This window comes from Rattus rattus, chromosome 10 (genome assembly GCF_011064425.1).
Source record: "Rattus rattus isolate New Zealand chromosome 10, Rrattus_CSIRO_v1, whole genome shotgun sequence".
In the NCBI taxonomy this organism is placed as follows: domain Eukaryota; kingdom Metazoa; phylum Chordata; class Mammalia; order Rodentia; family Muridae; genus Rattus; species Rattus rattus.
Window position 1 is genome coordinate 67924647 of NC_046163.1, and position 21085 is coordinate 67945731.

At 50.4% G+C, this 21085-nt stretch overlaps 1 protein-coding gene across 1 annotated transcript in view; it reads left to right on the forward strand.

The window, feature by feature from the left end:
• The window catches only part of Ptpn14 (protein tyrosine phosphatase non-receptor type 14), a 144459-nt gene extending 127038 nt beyond the window's left edge, over positions 1–17421 (forward strand). The window contains exons 14-19 of the mRNA XM_032915621.1: positions 1648–1791; positions 3484–3702; positions 8109–8237; positions 11175–11409; positions 13302–13465; positions 17053–17421. Coding sequence (XP_032771512.1) covers positions 1648–1791; positions 3484–3702; positions 8109–8237; positions 11175–11409; positions 13302–13465; positions 17053–17181 — 1020 coding nt within the window. The 3' untranslated portion in view covers positions 17182–17421. The remainder of the gene's footprint in view (positions 1–1647; positions 1792–3483; positions 3703–8108; positions 8238–11174; positions 11410–13301; positions 13466–17052) is intronic.
• Positions 17422–21085: the final 3664 nt, after the last annotated feature.

The following is a 21085-nucleotide window of genomic DNA, read 5'->3' on the forward strand; positions in this document are numbered from 1 at the left end:
AGTCGCTTCTTGTGTGATGTGTGGTTCAGAATGCTGCCATTAGGGCCCAGCCATTGTTCCCGCTACCACTTTGAAGACACTTCCCACTTTCCAGCCTAGAGCAGGGAGTCAGGTGCAGAGAGCAGAGCAAGCCAACTTGGGCCTTCTAGTTTGATCTAGAAATGATGGACAGCTTGCACCTAAGAGGCCGGTTCAGTTATCACTGTGTCTAGTTCTCCCCAGGTAACTAGTGAGCCTTTCCCAGGGATGGCAGGCAGTCTCTGCCCTAGAGGCAGGTGGATTGCTTAAAGGTCTGAGGACACCCAGGGCAGTGTACCTAGAACCCGTCTTAAAATCAAAACACCACGAAACATTTGAAACATTTCAAAATTCAACAAAGAAGAGGGGATAGGAGAGAATTACCTTTCACAAAAATGAGCTAATAAGCAAATAAATCCAAAGTCATCCCGAGGGCCTGCTTGGTGTGGAGACCTCACGGCTGCCCATCGTAACCTCATGGTTCTCTCTCCTCTCCAACGCACCCTAGGCTCTCCATGGGTCAGCCTGTCACCTGAGCAGTTGTCCTGTTGGTAGTGCCCCTCCCAAAGGCTTCCCACTCATTATAGGTAACACCATGGCGGCAAGGAAGTTCATGCAAGATTGTCCCTACCACTCCACCCCCACCTTCTCCAACAGCATGGCCCCATCAAGACGCCTCCTCTGGGAGTTGATTAATGAAGAATAAAAAAGGAACCAGGCTACCACTCCATCTGTAGGACTCACAGGCATTTACACACTGGCACTGCTTCCATTAACATCCAAATATTCTTTTTCACATTGGTCCCTAAATGTCTAACACAAAATGATTTTCAAGAGATGTGCTCCAGAGGTAAATGAGGAGCCCACACCCCTGCTGATGCCAAGGACACGAGGGTGTCCAACTGTGGTCCCAACATCCAGCCCTGACTACACCGCGTTCAGCCTAAAGATGAGGGGGTATAGAGCTTGCCAGTCCACACTCCAGCCAAGCCCTCCAGTGGTGGACAGTAGTCACTGCCCTTTAAGAAAGCTCGAAGGGCTAAGGCCTGGTGGTTCATCATCTGTGGCCAGCCTGGTGGTGACCTTGTTAAGCTGTGGTAGGCCCTGTTCTGGAGCTGGAAAAACAGATATCTTGGGGGCAAGGAGTAAGTGTAAGACTCAGGTCTTTAGTCTGAGCTCTTCAGAGTGGTTCTGCCTTTGCTGGTGTGTGTGGCACTATTTATCAACATGGCGGGTTTTACACCAGTGGTCAGTCCAAGAGGCCTGCCTTTGGGAGGGACTCCTCTGTGTTCTCTCTCCTGTCTTCAGCCTGTATTTTTCTAAACTCTATTGTATGAACCCCCCTTTTGTTCTCTTACAACCCCCTGTGGCAAGGTATATTTGTTAGGGAGTCTGTCTTTATCTTTCTAACGTATGAGTTCATTAAGGTTCAAAGCCCCAGGGGTCCTGTAAGAACTGGCTTCCCTGGGCATGATGGGAATTATGGGAAGGCTGTGTTTGAATCTGCCCGGCTAGTGGTGAATGTCTGCATTCCTTGGCTGGGGAGTTACAGATTTGGGGAGATTAAAACACATTCCAACCTTCCCCTGGAATTATAAACAACGAGAACGTGTCTTTTCTTGCCAAAAGAATCTGGAGAAGCAGAAGATGACGGGCCTGCAGGCACAGAAGAGACCACTGATGTTAGCAGCACTCAATGGGCTCTCGGTGGCCCGAGTCTCGGGGCGGGAAGACGGTCGCCATGATGCCACCCGAGTCCCCATAGATGAGAGGGTGAGTTCTGGGCTTGTCAGGTGTGGCTTGTTCTCTGTGCTTCCAGATTCCAGAAGTTCCCCTTGCCTGGACCTGTCAGTGCCGCTGGCTTCGTGGGTTAATTCTTTCAACTGAAGAAGACTCGGTCCAAGTGCGTCGGGTTAGCATGGACCCTTTCCAACACCTCCTGTTTCCTCATTCTGGTCTCTGCACTTTATCAAGCTGGCTTATTGATGCTTGACTAAAATGTCTCGCCCCAGGGCTGGTGAGGCGGCTCAGTGGGTGTGGGAGCTTGCTGCCAAGTGCGATGACCTGAGTTCAATCCCCGGAACTCACAGAGTGGAAAGAGCGAGCCGTCTTCCTCAAGGTGTGCTCTGACCTCCACATAGATAGCTCCCCTCCCCCAAATGAACAGTAACAACGAAGGACCACCTCCTCCAGACTGAGCGGGCCTTTTAGTTCTTCTTTATGCTCTTTAATCATAAGGAGGTGATATAATTATCGACCCCTGACATGCGTTTTGTAAGATTTTACTGTTTATTAAGGACAAATGCAAATGTGCCTCCTGATGTGATGGACATACTTACCTTCCTCACGCAGTTGAATCCAAATATGTACTCATTTTAGACATACTGAAGGCTGATGGAGGAAATGTTAAATAAAAAAAATCCTGTATTTTCTACAATGAAACCATTTGAAGTTTCTAAAACTACAGAAAACTTTTTTTTTGTAAGATGAGGAAGTTAATTTCTCCAAGTGTCATACTCTGTGGTTTTAGGTTGGTTCCTGTGGCCCCCTTCGAGGACTGCATGACCCACAGCTCTCTGGTTAGCTCTCTGTGTTGCTGTGGTGGAGAGAGGGGCCTGAAACTGCCATGACTGCTACCAGGAGGCCCAGAACCTGGCTTGCTAACATTTAGAGCATTAGATTTCTGTCAGCAGACACTTGGTATTAGAATGTTTTCTGGGTTAGAAGGGACATTTTTCCAATTGACGCCGCCATATATTTGAAATTAGTACGTTGGTCAAGGAAGAGAAAAGTCGGAGTTTTGTGAGGGTTAATCCTCAGCTACTGTGAGCTGGTACCCTCCTAAGGTTTAATCCAGTGAACCCCACTGTGGGAGTCGAGGAAAGGATGCTTGGACAGTTGAGAATAACAAGGGGTTTAAGCAGGCAGGAGTAACTGAAGCACAGAGTTTGAATTTTAACATAAGCCAGTCTTTGCACTATGCATGTAGCATGTAGCTTTGAAGTATCTGTGTATGATGTAAATTTGCAGTGTGTATATAGCATGTAGCTTTGAAGTATCTATGTAGCATGTAGCTTTGCAGTATGAATGTAGCATGTGGCTTTGAAGTATCTGTGTATGATGTAAATTTGCAGTGTGTATATAGCATGTAGCTTTGAAGTATCTATGTAGCATGTAGCTTTGCAGTATGAATGTAGCATGTGGCTTTGAAATATCTATGTAACATGTAGCTTTGAAGTATGCATGTAGCATGTAGCTTTGGAGTATCTATGTAGCATGTAGCTTTGCAGTATGTTGCTCAGTGAGAAGGGAGATGACTGTCAGACCAGAGAGACTTAGCAGCAGGTACTAGTGAGGGCCGTAACTGAGTACCCACTGACTCTCCATCTTGAAATCCCCTGATGGAGTACCAAGAGCCTGCTTGCTCTGTTGACTTCGGAGAGCTGATGCCTGCTTCCCTTGCAGCTCAGAGCCCTGAAGAAGAAGCTGGAAGATGGAATGGTGTTCACGGAGTACGAGCAGATCCCGAACAAAAAGGCCAATGGCATCTTCAGCACCGCCACTCTGCCCGAAAATGCTGAGCGCAGCCGGATCCGAGAAGTCGTCCCTTATGAGGAGAATCGAGTGGAGCTCATCCCGACCAAAGAAAACAACACCGGCTACATCAACGCCTCCCACATCAAGGTGAGGGGTGTGTCAGAGGCATATGGCAAGATACCTGTCCAGGCTAAGCTCATTACTGCAGAGAGCCTTTCTGATGTGCTAATCTGCACTAAGCCACGGAGGGTGTCCTGTTGGTTTGTGACTCATAGGTGTGACGTTGGAACAGTCCCAGCCTTTCGTGTTACGGGTGTTTTTACTATGTCCCGTAGCAGCCCAGACTATATCGCTTCTTTTTCATAATACCACAGGCAATTCGCTTTAGAGCCAAAATCTAATTTTCAGTGCTGTTCATGAGAGCAGAGTGATCAATTGCATAGCAGAGCCTCAGTCATAAGTGGGCGGGCAAGGTTCTTATTTTTTACCTTTTTAGATTTATTTGTTTTTATTTTGTGCATGTGTTTGCCTGTGTGTATGTATGTGCACTGTGTGCATTCCTAGGTGTTGTACAGGCAGTGGGGGGCATCAGGTCCTTTGGAACTGGGGTTTTGGATTTTGCGAACCTCCTCGTGGGTGTGAGAACCTGGAAGAGCAGCCTGCGTTCTTACTCTGTCAGCCAGCGCGCAGCACGAGGGGTCTCTGTTACTGTGTCTGGTACCTCATGTCTCCGTATGCCATAGTTTACCTAGACCTTAGTCAGAATTCAGAGCTGTGACCACATGGGTTCCTGTTGCTCCCCTCCCTGGTTCTAATAACTGGGGATTTTTTTCTTTTTTTTCTTTTTTTTTTTTTTCTTTTTTTTTTTTTTGATTCTTTTTTTTCGGAGCTGGGGACCAACCCAGGGCCTTGCGCTTCCTAGGCAAGCGCTCTACCACTGAGCTAAATCCCCAACCCCTACTGGGGATTTTCTTTAGAACTCAGCTCTGAACTCTAAATTGGGCGAGTGTTTCAAAGGCTCTTGCTTGGTCTGTGGGTATAGGATTTTCCTTTTTTTTAAATTTTAGTTTAGTGTAGTTTACTTTATTGAGATGGAGTTTCTCCGTGTAGCCCTGGCTGTCCCAGTACTCACTCTATAGACCAGGCTGGCCTCAAATTCAGAGATCCACCTGCCCCTGCCTCTCGAGTGCTGGGATTAAAGGTGCCACCACCGCCCAGCTGGCATAGGACATTTTTAACCAACACAGTTCCCCTGATCATGTATGTAAGCTTCGAACTCTTACTCTGGTGGAATTGCCAGAAGTCCCCTTTGACCCTCCTGAGGTATAGTTAGGCATCTGACTTATGTGTCACTGGCCGCCAATTTCCACATGGGATATGGTGGTACACTATAGAGTTTTTATCTATGCGTAGGGCATAGATAGGATTGTATATATGTATTTATGACATACAGGCATTTTTGGCTCTTATTTTTGAGGAGAACAAAACTAATAAAATAATGAATGCTAGGGCTCCCTTACGTAACCAACGATGGCATTGATTAGATGATCAGAATAACACATTTGAAGATGAGGACTCCGCAGCTGCCTCCCGACGAGGGCGGGACATCTCCCGGCCTCTTCCCTTGGCCCAGTCTCCTTCCCACGTTCCGTCTGCTCTTTGGAAGCAGCTGTCACTCCGCATGAACAGTACCCTTCCTCCGGGTGTTGTTACCCGAGATGCTGTCCTTTCTGCGCTATTCTCCCAGGCCCACATTTCATCTCGAGGATCCAGGGTAGACTCGGGTGCATGTCACAGGCCCAGAGAGCTTGCAGGAACTTACCCTTGGTTCCTGGAGCTGAGCTATGTATTCCACCACTGTTTTCTCCTGTGGATTTCAGGCAGCAGATATACACAGAGGAGAATGGTGTCCTCCAGAGGGGGAATCACATGATGTTCTCCAGAGGGGAGTCACATGACATCCTCCAGAGAGGGAGTCACATGGTATCCTCCAGAGGAGGAGTCACATGACATCCTCCAGAGAGGGAGTCACATGGTATCCTCCAGAGGGGGAGTCACATGACATCCTCCAGAGGGGGAGTCACATGATGTTCTCCAGAGGGGGAGTCACATGATGTTCTCCAGAGGGGAGTCACATGACATCCTCCAGAGGGGAGTCACATGACATCCTCCAGAGGGGAGTCACATGACATCCTCCAGAGGGGGAGCACAGAGGGGGAGTCACATGATGTTCTCCAGAGGGGGAGTCACATGACATCCTCCAGAGGGGGAGTCACATGACATCCTCCAGAGAGGGAGTCACATGGTATCCTCCAGAGGGGGAGTCACATGATGTTCTCCAGAGGGGGAGTCACATGATGTTCTCCAGAGGGGGAGTCACATGATGTTCTCCAGAGGGGAGTCACATGACATCCTCCAGAGAAGGAGTCACATGACATCCTCCAGAGGGGAGTCACATGGTATCCTCCAGAGGGGGAGTCATATGATGTTCTCCAGAGGCGACTCACATGGTATCCTTCAGAGAGGGAGTCACATGACATCCTCCAGAGGGGAGTCACATGATGTCCTCCAGAGGCAAAGTCACAAGACATCCTCCAGAGAGGGAGTCACATGACGTCCTTCAGAGGCAGAGTCACATGACATCCTCCAGAGGGGGATCTCACATGACATCTTCCAGAAGCAGAGTCACGCACGCAAATCTACCTCTGTAGCACCGAAGGATTCAGTGTGGATTTTAATGCTCTCTTGTCAATACCTGGGGGAGGCAGATTCTCTGCAAGGGTTTATGGTTCCTGTATGTGGGTACTCTAACGGCCTAGTTCCACAGAGGCCACATTCCCCCTTCTCCCAGTCTGTGGATGTTTTCCCCACCAGTTTGTGGAAAGTGGCTTCCCTCGCCAGCTCTGACCTGAACATGTCTTGTGTAAGGAGACAGTGGCTGATGCTATTTTTGCCTGAATCAAGTTAGTATGTAGTTTGATAAAATCAGCGAGGGGGAAAGGCTCAAACGCCGATCCCCCTCATTGCTTCTGGAAGCCTCTAGGGGTCTGCAGAGGGGCCCATCTTTGTCAGGTCAAGGCACGGGAAACGAAGAGACAGGCAATGTTTGTGCAGAGATCACCACCATTGCACTTTGAGAGTGTGACCTTCAGTTCTGCGGGCTTGTTCTTGCCAACGAGGTGTTTTTGCATGTAGACTTTGCTTTGATCAAAAGTCCACCATAGAACCCTGTTCTTCAAACTCAGAACCACAGCCCTTTGGTGGTTGTGAAGCTCATTTAGTGGTCGTAATCATGGGTAAACGTTAATAAAATACAGACAAAAGCACAAAATGTATAAGCACACATCGTACAGATTGACCCTGGTATTGTTTCTGTAACTTAAATTCTGTTCGTTTATTCTTGGGTATGTGCGTATACCCTTGTGTACCTATGAGTTTGTATGAGTTCATGTGTACATGTTTTGTATGTGGTATGTATGTGTGTGTACGTGTGTGAGAATGCACTCTATCTTGTATGCACAAACGGAGGCCAAAGGTCAACATCAGTTATCTTCTGTATATTCTTAACTTTGGCTTTAAATTACATTTAACGATTTGACTACATTTGCTTGTTTTGTGTGCCCATGTTTGTCGTGTGTGTGTGTGTGTGTGTGTGTGTGTGTGTGTGTGTACACAGGTCAGAGGACAACTTGCAGGAGTTAGTTCTGGGGGTCAAACTAGGTTATCAGAGTAAATGGCAGGGACTTCACCCAAAGAACCATCTCACCCTGTTGTGTGTAATTTTAAAAGCATGCTACCTTCTCGCCCAGGGCCTCGGCCAGCACTCTGTCTTAGCTTCTAGAGTGGCTGCCACCGGTCCCATTCCCAAATTGTCTGTTCCTCCAAACTTAGCTCCACCAATGGCTGCCGCCAGCTCCACTTCCGGCTTGGCTTTGCTAAGCCTCCATCGGTCGGCAACCCAGCTACTGTCTCTGCCCACCTTTGTTCTGAGGAATGAGAAACACTCAGACACTTCATCAGTGTAGAACTTGCCAGATAACACAATCTCCTGCCCTAACCTTATGGGCTAGCCTCTGTCACCCAGCCCCCTGCCTTATTTTTTTGAGGTAGGGTCTTTGCCTAAACCTGGTCTCACTGTCTCGGCACGATTGGCCGGTGAGCCCCGGAGACCCTTTCTCTTTAACCTCCCTAGCACTGGGCTGAGGGCACACAGCACCACACCTGGCTTGTTTGTGGGTACAGGGGATCAGACTGAGGTATCCATGCTTCTGGGGCAGACACTTTCCCCACCGCACCATCTCCTCAGCCCATAGGTATGTTTCCAGCCTGAACTAGTTGGCATGTATCATGTGCTGCATGCAATAAAAGATCAAGTGACCATGACTTGATAAACTTGCGATAGCAAACCAGTATTTCGGTGCAGAAGTGTGTCTTCTGTCACTTACAGCTTCTGGGATTTTAGGATTGCCCTGATCCACTCGGTTCTAAGAAGTTACAATGGAAGGTGGTTCCAACAGCTTGGCTCACTATTCTGTGTGTTCCTTGGTTTGCAGGTGGTGGTTGGTGGATCAGAATGGCACTACATTGCCACCCAGGGGCCCTTGCCACATACATGCCATGACTTCTGGCAGATGGTGTGGGAGCAGGGGGTGAATGTGATCGCCATGGTTACTGCAGAGGAGGTAAGGAGAGGCTTACCTAACACCCTTGTCCTGGGGAAGGGGTGCTCAGAAGGTGGGCCTGGTGCCCAGGACTTTGACTCAACCTACTCTATGCTACAGTTCTGTGTTACTGAGTATTCATTGCCTGGTAGCATAGCCCCTCTCTTGTGCATGCATGTGTGTATGCGTGTGCGCACATGTGTGTGTGTGTGTGTGTGTGTGTGTGCATGTGTGTGTATGCATGTGTGTGTGGGGTGTGTATGTGCATGCACAGGCACATGTGTGTGCATGTGAACGTGTGTGTGTGTGTATGTGTGTGTGTGCATGTGTGTGTGGGGTGTGTATGTACATGCACAGGCACATGTGTGTGCGTGTGAACATGTGTGTGTGTGGTGTGTGTGAGTGTGTGTGAGAGTGAGCACACGCTCGCACTTCCCCAGAGATAGTTTACAGTGGACTCTTTCTCTCTTCACATTTTCCTTTGTGACATAGTTCAGTACAGTGAAACCAAACACAGAATCAAACGAGCGAACTTGAGTTCATCCAGCGGCCGGTGTGTGCTCCGGCAGAACAGTTCAGGCTGTACTGGGTAAACACACAGGCGCTCCCAACCTCAGGCGCTGCCAGCCCTGCATGCCGCGGTGCTTATCAGCTGAAAGGAGACCGGGGCCGCTGCGTAGGAAAGAGCCCTATTCTTCAGGGAAAAGAAAAAGAAAATTCCTTTTCTTTGCCAAACCAAACACAGGCTCTCTGTTGCAGCCGTGGAGCCATGCCTGTGGGGCACAAATGGGCACACACCTTCCCATGCGTTCGACGTCGCCTGCTCAGAGTATGCTGACCATTGAGGGAAGGGTGCTGGGTTTCCTCTCTGTCACACTCTCAAAACACTTACCCTGTTTCCCCCTTTTTAATCCTCATGAGATTCCAAGTATATTTTCAAATTCAACTAGGGAACTGGCTTCGTGTGTTTTACTGAGACCCCTGGCATTGTGAGGCCTCCTTTCCACCTGTTACTTCAGGGCTGGAAGCAGAGAGAACTGGAGCCCAAAAAGCCAAGTCATGACCCCACCATGACCACCAAGGACTCCACCATGACCATCAATGACCCTACCATGACCACCAATGACCCCACCATAACCCCACAGCGACCACCAATGACCCCACCATGACCACCAAGGACCCCACCATAACCCCACAGTGACCACCAATGATCCCACCATGACCACCAATGACCCCACCGTGATCACCATGACCCCACCATGACTGCCCTGGGCAGTTCATTTCTGGAGCAGTCTATGAAGGGACTTGTTGAGAACATGTCAAGTTCTCCAAGTTTAGATGAACTTCCCAGTCTCTCCCCCTCCTCTGTCCTTCCACCAAGAAAGTAAGTTCTAAGGCTGGTGAGATGACAAAATAAAGCAGAATCTAGTGACCCACGGGACAGCCAGGGATGTATCAGTTTGTAAAATCCAGGACTGACTTAGGCACGGAAAAAAAATACACGTTTGCATTCTCAGAACAACCTACTTTGAAAAAATGTGTGTGTGTGTGTGTGTGTGTGTGTGTGTGTGTATTTATTTATTTATTTATTTAATATATGTATATGAGTATGCTGTCTCTGACACACCAGAAGAGGGCACCAGATCCCATTACAGATGGTTGTGAGCCACCATGTGGTTGCTGGGCATTGAACTCAGGACCTCTGGAAGAGCAGTCAGTGCTCTTAACCACTGAGCCACCTCTCCAGCCCCAGAACAACCCACTTTTACAGGATTGGTATAAAAGGAAAAAGAGTATTGCAGACCTAGGAAGATTCGGTCAAACCCAGTGTGTCCAGACAGAGTGACTTGTGTCCCCCAAGGATTGTCACCTCTCAAGCAGGCAGACTGATAGGCCCTTTCTTTAGTCAGTTATTTAGCTGTCTGCCTTGAGACAGGGTCTCAGGTAGCCCAGGTTGGCCCCAAACTTGCTCTATATGGAAGGCTAACCTTGAAGCTTTGAAGCTCTGCCTCCACCTCCCACGATGACAAGCATACACCACCGCACCTGGTTCGTTCAGTCCCATGGGTTGAATTCAGTGCTTCATGCATGCTATCGATGCACCCCACCCTCTGAGTGCATCCTGGCCCTGACGGCTTCTTCTAACCATCAGCCGGGCGGAGTCCCTGCCCCGCTCACCGCTCCTTCCGTCCTCTGTGGACACCCAGCCTCTTCACCCATCCCCTCCTCAGCCACCAGCCCCACCATGCTTCCCGCCCATCGCCGGGGATTTCTGAAGCGTGCAAAATTGAAAAAAATAAATAAACAATAAGGCTTTGAAAATGGTAGGTTGTGTGTGGTCTCAGAAAAGATGTTAAAAGCTGGGAAGGAAAATGGCTCCTAAGAGGCTCTTCAGTGCTTTACTTGTGGGTTGAGCCGAAACGAGCTGGCCAAGCTAGACTTAAGTGCGAGCAGCTTTGCGTGACAGGGGTCGTGTATCATAGGGAGCCCTGGGTTGTCTGAGCAGGAGCAGCAGGCTCTGGAATGACCGCTAGCTCTGCTTACCACTCAGAGCCTCCGGTGGCTTTCTGTCCTCCGTAGGCTAACATCCAAGTTGTCTTCGGGAAGGTGAGGTCTTTCCTGCCTCCCAGCCCAGCGCCTCCCCTCTCTCTTGCTCCTCTCCAGCCCCCCCCTCGCAGGCCTTTCTCATTCTCAGACACACCTTGGTTTTTTTTTGTACATCTGGACTTTGCACTTACTGTGTTCTACCCAAATTCCCCACAAGGTAACTGTCGTTGTAAGGGGTATCAGCCTGAGCCCGTATCTAAAGGAACCGTCCCGGTAGACATCGAGCAGAGCCCTGTGGAGATGTGACTTAGAAATTGCTGTCTGTTCTCCTGCTCGTGGATCCTAACCTCAGGAGGATGGATAAGAGTTCACCCCTGACTTGTTTCCGTTTTGCCTTTGTGTGTGACTCAGGAGGGTGGACGGACCAAAAGCCATCGATACTGGCCCAAACTGGGGTCCAAGCACAGCTCAGCCACCTACGGCAAGTTCAAGGTCACCACCAAGTTCCGGACAGATTCTGGTTGCTATGCAACCACGGGCCTAAAGGTGAAGCACCTGCTTTCCGGGCAGGAGAGGACAGTGTGGCACTTGCAGTATACCGACTGGCCCCACCACGGATGCCCAGAGGACGTCCAAGGATTTTTGTGTAAGTTTTTCCCAGACTGAGTTTTACTGCATGTGTCAGCAGCCTGGCAGCCGAGTGGGCAAGCCTACTCTCAAGCCACGGGAGTGTTAGAATACTGAGGTGCTGGTCGCCTCATCTCTACATAGGACAGAGAAGAGTAATAAATGTCCCTTGTCCGTTAACCTCTTACGCTAGTCTGTAAGAGTGTGGTAACCTAACTCTGCTTCGATTCAGACTTTCAGTGTCTCGCTGATCAGTCACTATCTAACGTGCCATGACATAGATGAATCCTGAGGACTGCACACCAAGTCAAAGGTGGAGACATAAATGCATACGCACGGTGGGGTTCGTCCTGCCTGGGGCACGGCACCTATATCAGGAAAAACCGTTACGTGCATCTCTGGTTTCAGGGCACGGCTGGTTTAAGATACTATTCATGACACTATATTTGTGCTGTGTGTCCCAGGTAGTTCCCAGGGAAGGTAACCAACAACAAGTGGGCATACTGTACCCACCAAGAGGCCCACTGTGTGCACAGAGGCCCACTGTGTGCAGAGACTCACTGTACACATATTGGACAACATCACAAACTTGACATTTATTTGGAATGTTTAGAATCTGCTGTGGGTCTGAGAAGGCTCATGACAGAGATGAGGTTGTCAATACCAAGTAGGGAAAAACCACTTCTCCAGTTCTATCAGCTTCTGTTGTTTTGACAGAAGGATTCCACTTACCGGTAACATGGGGACAGGCCTTGAGGAACACAAAGAACACGGAGTAGGGCAGCAATGGGGCAAAGAATTCAAAGCCCCAGAGAGGTTAAGTGACCAGTTGTTTATCCCAGCTATCAGTGAAGCGGGGTGTGACCTCTGCAGACCTTCCCATCCTCCAAACAGCGATAATTATTCGATTCACAGAATCTTCTGCTAGTGGACTTGTTAAAGTTGTCTCTCAGAAGAAAATCCAGGTTAATACCAATACACCAGCTTAATGATTGACAGGTCTGCTGACAGGTGGGGCCCAGTGTAGTCAGATCTTTAAGTCAGAGCTGGTTTGAGGAGTGACAGACTAAGCTACTGGGGGATACAGAGCATCCCTTTGTGGGTTGCCCAAGGGTTGATTTGATAAGAATCTTGACGCAGTGATGTTGTATAGCTCCATGGGAGTGCTGGCTGTTGTAGGGTCCAAAGATCCATTTTCCCTCCTTATGTGATTATGGCAAGAACCATTAATGGATCCTGTGGCTGTTTTCCTTTTGCATCCCTTTGGGACAATAAACATACCTTTGTGCACCCCTGCTGGGGTGGGCAGCTGCTAGAAGCTGTGAAAGCATGCCTTGAACCCTCCACCTACAGGCTTGCTGTCCCCAGAAGTGGGGTTCCTATTGTAGGGTCACATAACTTCATGCCAGTGGATTCCCTCAAAGCCTTTTTTTGTAATACATCTGGAAATGAATTCGAGCCTTCGTTGACATTCACTCACTTTGTGATGGGGAAGAGGATGGGGCAGGTGGCTACGCTTTCCCCAACAGGACTTGGCTCTGACAGGAGGGCATTTCAAGGGGACTTAGCGGATGTTCTGATCCCAGTCTGTTAGTAGTATGAAATGCTGTAAGTAATGTCTAGGATCATCTGCTAGGGGGACTTGGGGATTTGCAGAGAGGGAAACAGAATTTAATTTTTAAAAAAGAACTATTTAAAGAACAAGTTCTCCTGTGGACTAATTGACTCCCAGCTGGTCTCTCCTGGCTTTGGGGTGTTACCAGCCAAATGATTAGCGTCTTATAAGAATTGCAAATCATTATGACCAAAAACAAAAGATTCACCCTCAATCCTGGCACCGCTCCCCTTATCCCCCTGGATGTAAAGTCATGTGACACACTTGGGTGACAAGATTTACATTTTGTCCCGCAGCCTACTTGGAGGAAATCCAGTCAGTCAGACGCCACACCAACAGCGTGCTAGAAGGCATCAAGACCAGGCACCCCCCCATCGTGGTTCACTGCAGCGCGGGGGTGGGAAGGACCGGCGTGGTGATTCTCTCCGAGCTCATGATCTACTGCCTAGAGCATAATGAAGTGAGTCGTCCACCTCTCTCTTGTTAGTTTATGGGATGGAAAGTGCATGGGGACCTGTGTGCGATGTGTGGAGGCCAGAGGTCAACCTCGGCGGACATCCTTTAGACACCATCGCCTGCTTTCCAAGTCAGTGTCTCTCCTCACCCGGAGCTCACTAACCAGGCTAGGCTGTCTGGCCAGAGAGCCCCAGGGCGCCTCCGGTCTCCACTTCCCAGTGCTGGGATTAAGTCCACACTATCATGCATAGTTACCGTTCACAACAACTATGGTTTTGGGAAATTTAACTCGGATCTTCACACTTCTGTGGTGGGCAAGCTGTTTACCAACTGGACCACGGCCCCAAGCTTCTCTCTGAGCGCTGTACCTTGATGTTCTGGAAAGATCCAGCAAACCTGACTGCCGTGGGCGTCCCTTTCCTGAAGCAGGCAGATGAGTTCTGCCATGGGCTGTTGGCCACGGCACATGGCCTCCCACATGGGGTTTGGATGTGTGTGTCTTGTGTTTCTGGGATGTGCTTTGCCCCAAATCCTGGGTGACGATTCCTCTAGGTAGAACTGGATTGTTGTTCCTTATGGTGCAGTTTTTATTTGGGGGTGTTTGCCCTTGTCCAGCTTGGCAGTATATTATGAATGTAGCACACAGGCTGGCTACGTGGGCCAGCACCGGCTGTTCTGTGTTGTAATGGCACAGGGTGTGTGTTACCTCGTACTCCTCGTACTGCCATAGATTCTGGAGTTACAGTGGGAGACATGGACAACAGTTCTGCATTCATTCACATAAGATTGTGTGCAGGGCAGTGGTTTTGGATTCTCTCTCTCTCTCTCTCTCTCTCTCTCTCTGTGTGTGTGTGTGTGTGTGTGTGTGTGTGTGTGTGTGTGTGTGTGTGTGTGTGTGTGTGTATTTATTTTAGAAAGTTCTAGGGATATAACCCAGAACTCTGCACCTGTCAGGCAAGCGCTCTACACTGAGCTATCCGCCTCACCTGTCAAGGGAGTTTCCTTGTGCTTTTTAGTGGGTCTTGCTATGTAATCCCTACACTGGGCCCTAAGCCCTAGGCTGTAAGGTTAATAAAGGGACATCCTTTCCTCTGTCCCATGAAAAGCCAGGCCCAGATAAGGAAATCCAGGCCCAGAAGCTGTCGTGCGATGAAGCTGACACTGTGTAGCTTTAAGCTGCTGTCTGATGGCAGGAAGCAAACTCTCTTCCTCTGACATCACTTCCTGCCTGCTCACTGTTTCCAGCAAGCTGTTCAGTTTCCAAGTTATGCAGCGGGGAACTCTAACTGCGTGTAATGGATGTTTTAGTGTGTGTGTGTGTGTGTGTGTGTGTGTGTGTGTGTGTGTGTGTGTGTGTGTGTATACTAGTAGACTCAGAGATTTGGAAATCAGCTTTATTTAGTGCTGCCATCTTGTCGGCCGTGAAAGGCCTTAGCTCTTTGGAGCCCCATCTGCAACCTCTGTCAAGGCTGGAGATCATGTCGCTCACCATGCATCCAAGCCAGCCTGGCGTGGAATGTGTGTGGACTGGGGGATCCAGCCAACAGGGATTCAGTAGGCTCCCTGAGGCTGAGTGGCTCAATCCTCCCCCGTCTCCCCACTCCCCACACCCACTCCCCTGCGGTGTGTTCCCCTCAGTGCCCAGCTGCAGGCCAGCACATTCCTTGGTGGTATGTGGCAGTCCTGGAAAACCTTGTGTTCTCATGATATTCAGAGACATCAGGGCGACTCGGACAATTCATGTCCTTCCCCCAGCACTGGTGTAGCCACCCTTCTCTGTCCATTTCCCACGGCTGCTGTTGACCAACCGTAGACCAGACTGCAATGTGCTCTACAGGCAATGTGCTAGGCTCCTCCCACTCCTATCTCCTGGTCAGGAGAAGGGCAGACATGTTTAGTTTGTTCTTTAAACAAAGATGTTTGACAGAGAGATATGAAACGGTCATGGCCTCCTGTTCCCCCGTCCCAGCTTAGCCTGCCTTTTCTCATAGCTGAGGTGGTTCGTGTGTTTCATATTTTGGTCTGTGACTCGAGCAGGGTACATTTTGCCAGCGAAGTGGCTTTTCTCTTTCCTACACTTTACCCTTCTTGTCTCATTTAAAAAACATATGTTTTAATTGTGTGGAGATGCTGGGTTAGAGGAGCACGTGAGTACAGCGCCCACCGAGGCCAGAAGAAAGTGTCTGAGGCTCTGAGGTGCAGTCACAGTGGCTGCGAGCCACCTCATGGGGATGCCGGGAGCTGTGGCGTCTTAGCCTCCTGAGCCATCTCTTGCCCTGCTGTCTCATTCTCCACACACAACAGTTGATCGTGGGGAGTGAGGGGAGGTTCCCGAAATGAGGTGGTGGCTCTGAGATCCAGGTTGGCAGTCACAGCTCTCCCACGCTGCTCTGCAGTGCCAGGGGCTGTGTGGCTTTCTCTGCTGCTCTTCCTGTGTCAAAGACCATGTCTGCCCTGCCCTGCAAATGCCAGGGGGCACTCGTGTACCAGTTGTGGAGGAGCTGATGGTGGGGGTGGGGTGGGGCTGGTAGGGGGGGTGGGGATGGGGGTGGGGATGGGGTGGGGGTGATGCTAGGCGAGATGAGGGTAAGTAACCAGGGTGGAAGAGGATATGAGAGAAGTAGAAATGGCGGAGGAGGAGGGTGGGGAGGCAGAGAGGGATGACTGATTTGGACAGGGTTGTCTCAAGGGAAAAGAAGTGTCCGGAGGGCTGAGGAAATATCCCAGTGCCATAAGTGCTCACCTGTGAGGCAGATTCCTAGCATCCATGAAAAGCTCGATGTGGACACGTACACCGAAAGCTGGCGGGGGGGGGGGGACACGAGACTCACGCACACGGGGGATAGATAACACAGGACGGGATGGCAGGGCACCACAGTGCTGGGGCTTCCTGGCCAGCCAACCTAGGTGAGAAATAGTAAGCTCTAGTTCAGTGAGGGGCTCTGTCTCAACGGCACGGGTGTCCTCTGAGTGTACACACCCACACACACTGGTGTGCACATCCATACACAGACCCCATACACGAGTATCCACGCCCCACACAAAGGAAATATCTGGGCCAGCACAATGGGTCAGAGGATAAAGGTTTGACACCAAGCTTTACCACCTGAGTTTGGTCCCTAGGACACACACACAGATAAATGTAATAAAGTCTCTTTAAAAGAAGAAATCACTGACTTGAGGGGGTTGAGACAGGAGCATCGTCATGTGTTTGAAGTCAGCCTAGGCTATGGAGTGAGGTCCCCCCCCCAATTTTTCTCAACCTATGTATAAAGGGAAGGGCACAGGGGAAGGAATGGTATTTGGCATTTGCCACTGTCCCCTGCTTTGACAACCTTGCAGTGGGAGTTCAGACAGCTTTCAGATTCACCCACACAAGTAAATGCAAACAGACACAGGTGAACGATACCACACCAGTGACAAGGGTCCCCAACCCTGGCACAGAGCCAACACCTAAAGCCCTGGAGGGGTCAGAACCCTGAGCTCCGCCTCCTTCCCGGCTGTCAGCAGTGGGCAGAGGCTTCCCCAGAGGGGCCGATCTCAGGAGAGGCGTCCCGTCTCAGGCCGTGTGTCCTTTCTCTCCCCTTGCAGAAGGTGGAGGTGCCCACGATGCTGAGATTCCTCAGGGAGCAGAGGATGTTCATGATCCAGACCATCGCGCAGTACAAGTTCGTCTACCAAGTCCTCGTCCAGTTCCTGCAGAATTCCAGGCTCATCTGATCTCCCGGGATGCAGCTTCTGGAGGAGGGACCCAGCTCTGTCCTGCAGGGGGCGCCACATCCAGACAACATCCGCCTCCCCGCCCAGCTGGAGGCGGATGGCTTGCAGCAGGCAGGAGCCAGAGTTCCTTACAGGCGTCATGCGTTATTTTTATGAGATAATTTATTTTTCCCCTCGTTGGAATAAGTTCTGCGCGTTATTATAATGCTTTTTACGATAATATAGTGCTTCTCATTCGAACCACGCGTTGACTGATCTGCAGTGGAACCCCCCGGGAGGGAAGGTGGTGGCGCCATGGGACTTTGTAGACACAGAGGCATAAGGGAAAGCATCTCTAGTGAAGTTGCAGACAAATCGATGGCGCCCCCAGTCAGAAGTGGCAAGAGAAAGAACTCATCGTCAGCTGGAGGGGGAGAGAGCCAAGGTCCTCGGAAGTGTTCCTTTCCACGCTGGGTTCGTGCACCGAGCTGGGTGGCTGCCTTTCTCTCCTTCGCCTCCTCCCTCAGCCTCAGCAGTCTTTCTCCCTAAGCCTAGGTGAAAGGTGGGATCTGCTGGAGAGCGCAGAGCCTCTAAGGGTGGTGGTGATGTCTTCGGTGATGGGGGCGCTATTGTCTGTGCCCCTCACCCTTGTTCTGGTTCAGAAGTCCGATACGGTGATGGGCGGTGGGGTGGGTGCCTGCTGCTTCATCTCCCATGCCCACAGCACTGTAGTCTGGTAGCCCTGGACCAGGCCATCTGCAAAGCTCAGCCCTTTGCCTGATTGTGAGAAAATAACACACCAGTAGGAATGGAGTTGGGCGTGGCCTTGGTGTGGATTCTTACGTTCACAACGTTGAGCGTGGTGGGTGGCGACGTAGGAGATGAAGTTTAGGTACACTCCATCTTCCTATCCGTTCCTAAGTTGTTAGAAGCTTCTAAAGGGAAATGGGGAAGCTGGGAGATGGCTGGCACATAGTAGGGCCCTTGACAGCACATAGTAGGGCCCTGGCCAGGAGGCACACACCTTCGTCCAACTCACCGTGTGCTGCTTGATTCTAGGCCGTAGCTGACCAGGGCTGAGTTGATTCTTCTTAGGGCTTCCTCGTTGTCCTGACGCGGGGTTCCCGGATGATCTTGAATTTGCTGTGTAGCTGGGAGGGTGACTCCGAGTCTTCCCGTCTCCTCCTCCCAAGTGCTGTGATTTCAGGTGTGTCCCACCACACACAGGCCACCCTTGCCCCTTGTGACGAATGCTGAGACTGCCTCTTGCCAAACTTTCCACCACCCTTTTCCTGTGTAGCCCCGTCTGGTCAGTGACGGCGTCAACCGCGTTCGATTCGACGCCCAGTTTCCTGCCTGTGTCTGCTTTTTCTCTGAGCGTAATTTTCTGAGTTTGTGGAACTGACCGTGTCAGGGCTTCCTCCACAGTTCCATTTTCCCTGTGTTTTTTCCTGAGCTGAAAGGACAAACCAGAAAGTGTGTATCTTTGTGGCTTCTGTGAATGCTTATGACAGCAGATTCCCCAGTAATTCCTCTGGAAGGTGAGCAAAGCAACCACTGGGCCAGGGTGGTGCTGGTGCTGATGTTGCTACGGCATCTGTGGGCTCAGAATCTGTAGGAGGCGTCTCCATCCCCCCTCTACCAGGTGAACTGAAATGAGGCGCCCAGGTGTGTGGAGCCTTGTGGGCCTAGGGTACTGTGTAAACTCTGACATAGGTATTTGGGGGAAATGTTAGAGTATTAAGGGTAGGGAAGTCTCTTATAACTTCCTTTGATGATGTTTCCCCTCTACGTGTCCTGACTGTCGGTCCCATGAATGGTTTCATTATGTGACGGAGAACACTAATCCTTGCCTGTTGTCTCTAAGCTTTAGTTGGTCAGAATGTCTCCAATGGGCCGCGAGGAGATACGATACCCTTCTGAACTTGTCCCTTGGGCTGTTTCTGCCAATGCTAGAAGGAAAAGGTACAGGGAAGATGTCAGTTTGCTATCCAACTTCCTAGCCAACACATGATGAGACCCAAAGGAAAACGTTTAAGTGTCCTGCGTACATATTCCATTCTTAAACACTGTTGCTTCTGGTTCTTCAATGCATTCCGAATCCCTTTCCCATCCCCAGTCAAGTCCCCATGGATCTCTGGTTAAATTATCATCAGGCATTTAAAGTGGCATCTGTATGATTGCCCAGAGATGCTTTTCTGTCTGGGAAGCGAGCCAAGGAATAAACCTCGAAGCAAAGCGTATTAAATTAGTTCTCTGGTTAGGACTTTTGGAAAGGTTTCCTACGATGCGTGGGGAACCGGAGCTGTCAGGGCCCCCATTGCTGCAGTTTGGATTCGAAGGGGTGGGGGATTAAACAGCCGAGCTCGCCGGCCATGGTTTTGAGGTTTTCCAGTTATCTGCTCTCTTCTCTCACGTACACTCATCTGCCTGTGTCCACCTTTGTCCAGGTTCAGGGGTCTCCACATCCTGGTCGCTCGACATGGTGTCTTCTTTCCTGAGATTGCGAGTTGTGTTAAAGGCGGGGTTGCAGAGCGTCAGGCTGAGCTGTGGCTGGTCTTACGCGGTCTCTGCAGTGACTTTAGGTGGAGTCTCAGGGGCCCGCACATCTGCATGTACTCCTTCTTCAGTAGAGGAGAGAACAGTGTTAGGCATGCGGGTCACTTTATTGAGGAGAAGACAAATGGGCTCCTCTGCTCACTTGAAGAAGAGCCGCTAGGGAGTTACCAGGGAGGCCGAGTGCGTCTCACGTGGGCCGCATCCAGTAATAAGCTTTGATTTAAGATGCTTGCTTTGGGAGACTTTTACTGCTATGAGAGAGGGCTTCTACTCAGTTAGAAGCAAGATGTCATCCCGTACCCCCAACCCCCACTCCAGTCTTGGGCTCTCTCAGCCGCCTCCACTTCAGGACATGGTCCTCATGGGACGCAGCCACCACCAGCTTCTAAGCAAGCCGTTCCTGACTTCTGCTTTCAGCTACGACCTCCTGTGGGTCAGCACCTCCCTATCTTTTCTAGTTTAAGGCAGATGGACCTGTGGTGAATTTCCAGCCTGACTGAAAGCATGCCACTTGTTTCTTCCCCAGTTCAGGAAGGGTGTCCCGCCATCTGTCTTTAATACAGCTAAGCTAGTGGACACAGAACTGGTTCTTTCCGACCCCGCCACCCAGCCATGCTGGCCTTGCGTCTGGTCGGGCTGGGAGGTACCCCCAAATGCTGACAGGCTGGCTTGACAGATGTGTCGTCTTCTGTCACCTCCTGTAAGCTCAGGCCAGACATGTTTGACGACGAGTTGAAGGTAGCAAGTGCCCTGTGCCTTCCAGGCTCTCTCACCTCTCATGGCATGTCTGGTGGAGAGAGCAAATCCAGCCCATTGAGTTCTGTTTGGAGATGTGCCAGTTACGTGAGGTAGAGAGGGCAAAAAACACCAGGACGTTCTAGAATAAACTCAAGGGACATGATTAGCCCTGACCCCTTGTTCGTAATAATTTATTCATTTCTTCTCAGTATTAGGAATGAGCTGTCCACGGAGTGCCCGGGCACTGCCATCGGGCCCTCAGCTGCACTTACCAAAGATTCTGCCCCTACTGCTTCCAGCCAGCATTCTAGCCAGGCGGCCACCAAGTTCTTATTCGGTGTTGTCTCTCCCTGAGTGGTAGCTCCGGCTCCCTCAGCTTCCAGCAGAGAGCTCTGGGTCTCCCGTGGGAATGGCATAGTCCCTGGTGACCTATGGCTTGTTGAGTGACAGATGAGTCGGCTCTGGAGGGTGGAGTCAGTCACAGTTAGCCCCGGAGGGTCATTGCAGCCTGAGAATAAAGGTAGAATCGTACCGGCCTTCACCTCGCTTCTGAGTCTGTTGGTGGCAAGTCACCTTGGGGAAATACGAGGGCGTGCTGCCAACCCATGCGGATGTCACCCATTCTAGG